Raw genomic sequence first — 4177 nt, 5'->3', positions numbered from 1 at the left:
CCCAGCAAAAGGCAATTCTGGCTGTCCAAACGGAGGGAAGATGGATTTCCCCGGCTTGGGGCAGCACTGGGATGGAGCAGCCGGTGACAGTCCCCGCAGGTTCTATGGGACAAGTCCCCAGCACAGCCCGGGACCCTGCTGTTGCCGGGGCTGGGCAAACCCTGAGCCCCAGACAATCCCTTTCCTGGGGGTTTCCTTGCTCTGGCACCGAAAGGGCTGAATGTGACTGTGAGAACCTTCCCAGGATAAAGTTTGCGCAAATCCTGGCTCTCTTTGGCTCTGCGGGGTGGGAGCCTCCAAGGGGGATGCTGGGGTCTTGCAGTGCTGAGGCTGCTGCTGGGGATGCTGCCCAGCCCTGGGGGATGCTCCTGCTCCCCAAGGACAGACGTAACCCTTTTCCCTGGTCTCCTGCTTGGAAAAATATCACCTAAACTAATAGTGGGGTTGGCCAGGATATCGCCAGGATCTGACCAGCTTTTCCTTGGCCTTGCAGTGACGGGCTGTCCCGGAGGGGAAATGCATCCTGAATGGGGCTGAGGCCCCCTGCGCGGGAATATGCAGCCTCGGCACCGCGGGGGCAGCACCAGGGCAGCGGCTGGCGTGCGGCGGCATGGTGGCAACGTTCAAGATCGCCGTGCTGGGAGCCCAGGGCGTGGGCAAGAGTGCCATAGTCCGGCAGTTCCTCTACAACGAGTTCAGCGAGGTCTGCGTGCCCACCACGGCCCGCCGCGTCTACCTGCCCGCTGTCGTCATGAACGGCCACGTCCACGACCTGCAGATCATGGACTTCCCCCCCATCACCGCCTTCCCCGTCAACACCCTGCAGGTAGGGGCACACCCGGCTCCATGCGATGGGACCCCCATGCTGGGGGGGGGGGTGTCTCTGGTGACCTCAGTGGGGTTTCACTGTATAACCCTGTGGTCCCAGTTCCTCCTCTTTGGGGGATGCTTCTGCCTCCACGCTGGGGTTTGCTTGCTAAAAGCTGGTGCGAGGGATCACATCCTCATGGCTACTGGCTGAGCGGGCCCAGGATAAAGTGTCTTAAAGCTTTTTCACTTAAAATGACAGCAAACGCGGGAGAGGCAGCGTCCCACTCTGAGGACTGTGGCTCTGGCGATGCCCACAGCCCTGTCCAGCTGGAGGGGGTGGATCCCAGAGCACTGGGATGCAGTTCCATGGCTGTCAGAGCCAGCGCCAGCAAAGAGCTGGGGGAACGTGGCCAGAGCATTTGGGTGAAAACCAGGAGTTTCTGGAGAGCCAGACCCCCATGCACCCACTGCCTGAGCCGGGCGGAGGGGGGCTGCTCATCCCCTCCTGGGGTGGCCATCACCCCCTCAGCATTGCCTGGGCTTGTCCCTGGGGCGCTGAGCCCACCAGCTCCTCCTCAACCCCCCAGCGCTCTCAGGTGCTTCCAAAACAGCCCAAAAAGGCAGCGTGGGGTTGGAAAGCGGTGCCGCCAGTGCTGACCGCTTCAGGGGGTTTAATGGGGAAAAAGGGGACTTTAAGCTCATGCCATAGCCCGGTCCCAGGGGCACAAGTTGTGTCACCGCTGCGGGGAAAGGGGCTGGAGGGCAATGCCAGCGGTGGGGGCACCTCTGCGGGAGCTGGGCTCCCTTATATTTTTAATCAATATAATTGTATTGCTCCCTTGCCCGAGGGGGACGGGGTTATAGGGGCCTTGTAGTGCTCCAAGTTTCCCCTGTGCCATCGGGCAGGAGGTGAAGTGAGTGCTCTGGGGGCCAGGAGGTTTAAAAATTAATCGGCGTGTGCAGGGAACGAAAGGTCAGCGCGAGAGACAGCCCGAAATAGCAAAGGGTAATTTATTGACACGGCAGCCAATGCTAACATACTCGATTAACTCCCTGCCTTGCTGCGCTCAAGAGGAGGCGGTCGGTGGGAACAGATGGAGGTTTCCAGGGAAGAGAGGATGGTCAGAGAGATGGCTCCAAGGGGAGAGGAGCGTGGTGGGGGATACGGCTCTGTCTGCTGGGAAGCATCACTAGGCTCTGCTCCGTGCCTGGGAGTGGCACCTGCGGCGATGTCCTGGGAGAGGAACGGGGCCGGCAGCTCCCTGAGGTCCTGTTCCTGTGTAGGGTCAGGCGGGATGTGGAGCACGACCCTCCTCCAGCCCCAAGCATCCCGGGAAACCTGCCCTGCGCTGGGAAGACCATCCTGATGTCACAGTGCCAGAGCAAGCTGCACCCCAGCGTGGTGAAATAGCTGCCATTTATTAATCTCCCAGGTGTATCAGGACTCAGAGTAACCTGAGGCACTGCCGCTTCACCCCCCTGCATCCCTGATAACGCCGGAGCTGCACATCACCTCCTCCCCCCGTGGATGGGAGAGGGGCTGCGTCGCGCCGCTCGCTCACAGCTCATCTGCGACAGAGACCAACCCGCACCCCAAAACTTCCCTTTTCCCAATTTCCTTCCATCCTAGGTCTTCTCCTTTTGCCTCGTTCCAATGATAAACTCAGACAAGGATGATTCACGGTACTGAAGAGGTTTGCTCAGGGAGAAGCGATGCCTTTCCTCCCTGGTGCCTCTTTCTCCTCTCCAGTCGCGCTCCGGAGGGTTTGCGGTGCTGCCTGCGTGGGCTGCCCTCCCCGCTGTCACTGCAGCCTTGGTGCCCCTCCTGGGCTGGGGAACTGCCTGGAAGTGGGGCAGATTTTCACTCCTATAGCATTGAAAAAAAAAGCCCTCCTGCTATTCCTGGAAACCCAAAGCTTTCCTAATGACATGTATTTCTTACAGCTCCAAATTTTGTCCGTGGAGAGGCCACCCCTGACTGTCTCTGCCCCGGCTCCCGATCCCACTCTTGCGCAGCTGCTGCTCCTCTCCTGTCCCCATGTCCTCTCCAAGCAGCCCTGCCATCACCTTCCCCCTCTGACCCATGGAGCTGCTGGTGCAGCACCCCAGCTCCACGGAGCCGGGGTCGGGCTGAGCCCCGCTCATCCCTCAGCATCCTCCTCACCTGCCTGCCCAAAAGCCAGGGTGTATCCCTAATTAACACACCTAATTAGCAGCTCTGGAGGGTGAAGCTTTTCCATCCAGGGCAGGGGGTTGCATTCAGCCCTGTTCCCTATGACTTAAGCAGGTTAGGCAGGCTGTAATCCTTGCTTGAGAGAGGAATTGGGGCTGACAGATTCCATTATCTCTCCCCTGGATCAACGAGGGGGATGAGGGATGTCCAGAGAAGCAGGAGGATTGCTGAAGGGCCAGGGGGGGCAGGCGCAGCCATCACAGGGACAGGTTAGGGCAGAGCAGGGGTGAGCTGGGTGGTGGGTGTCAGGGCTGGACACCATTCAGCCCCCTTGCTACCTGCTGGCATAGCAGCCTCCTCAGTGTGCCCAGCCCCAAAGCGGTGCGGGGCATCCCCTGGGCATGGCGATGGGGCTGAGCCAGGATTGACCCCTCTCTGCACCTTGCAGGAGTGGGCGGACGTGTGTTGCAGGGGGCTCCGGAGCGTCCATGCCTACATCCTGGTCTATGACATCTGTTGCTTTGACAGCTTCGAGTACATCAAAACCATCCGCCAGCAGATCCTGGAGACGAGGTAAGGACCACTTTGACAGTGGGTGCATCCCCCTGCGGCCCCTGCCGGAGCGGTACAGCTCACCCCAGCACTCCCCTGCTTTTGACATCGGAGATATTAGAGACCGGGGCAAAGCCCCTTTGCAGGGCTGGGAGTCTAAAAGCAAAAGCAAAACTGGACCCGAAGGCAGGAGAAGGAGCAGGATTCCAGGCAGGTATCCCCTGCAGGCGAGGGCGGCCACCCCTGGGAAGACAACTGGGTAGCTGGCCATGGAGAGGGACAAGGGGACAGGCCCAGGGGAGGCACATGCTGCTTCACAAGCCAGAGCCAAGCGCCAGTTTGGGGTGGGTTGGGGTCTGTGGGCCGATCCCCTTCCGTCTTCCCTCACCCCCTGCCCTCCCCAGGGTCATCGGCACTTCGGAGACGCCCATCATCATCGTGGGCAACAAGCGGGACCTGCAGCGGGGCCGGGTGATCCCACGCTGGAACGTCTCCAACCTGGTGAAGAAGACGTGGAAGTGCGGCTACATCGAGTGCTCGGCCAAGTACAACTGGCACATCCTGCTGCTCTTCAGCGAGCTCCTGAAGAGCGTGGGCTGCGCCCGCTGCAAGCATGTCCACACCACCATCCGCTTCCAGGGC

At 60.4% G+C, this 4177-nt stretch overlaps 1 protein-coding gene across 1 annotated transcript in view; it reads left to right on the top strand.

Annotated features, from left to right (window-relative positions):
- Nucleotides 1-610: 610 nt before the first annotated feature.
- RASL10B (RAS like family 10 member B) overlaps nt 611-4177 on the top strand; it is a 4277-nt gene continuing 710 nt past the window's right edge. Inside the window, exons 1-3 of the mRNA XM_009645011.1 lie at nt 611-826; nt 3432-3556; nt 3940-4175. Of these exons, the coding sequence (XP_009643306.1) occupies nt 611-826; nt 3432-3556; nt 3940-4175 (577 nt within the window). The remainder of the gene's footprint in view (nt 827-3431; nt 3557-3939; nt 4176-4177) is intronic.

This window comes from Egretta garzetta, unplaced genomic scaffold, assembly GCF_000687185.1.
Source record: "Egretta garzetta isolate BGI_Z169 unplaced genomic scaffold, ASM68718v1 scaffold108, whole genome shotgun sequence".
Classification (NCBI taxonomy): Eukaryota; Metazoa; Chordata; class Aves; order Pelecaniformes; family Ardeidae; genus Egretta; species Egretta garzetta.
This window is presented reverse-complemented; position numbering and strand designations above follow the sequence as displayed.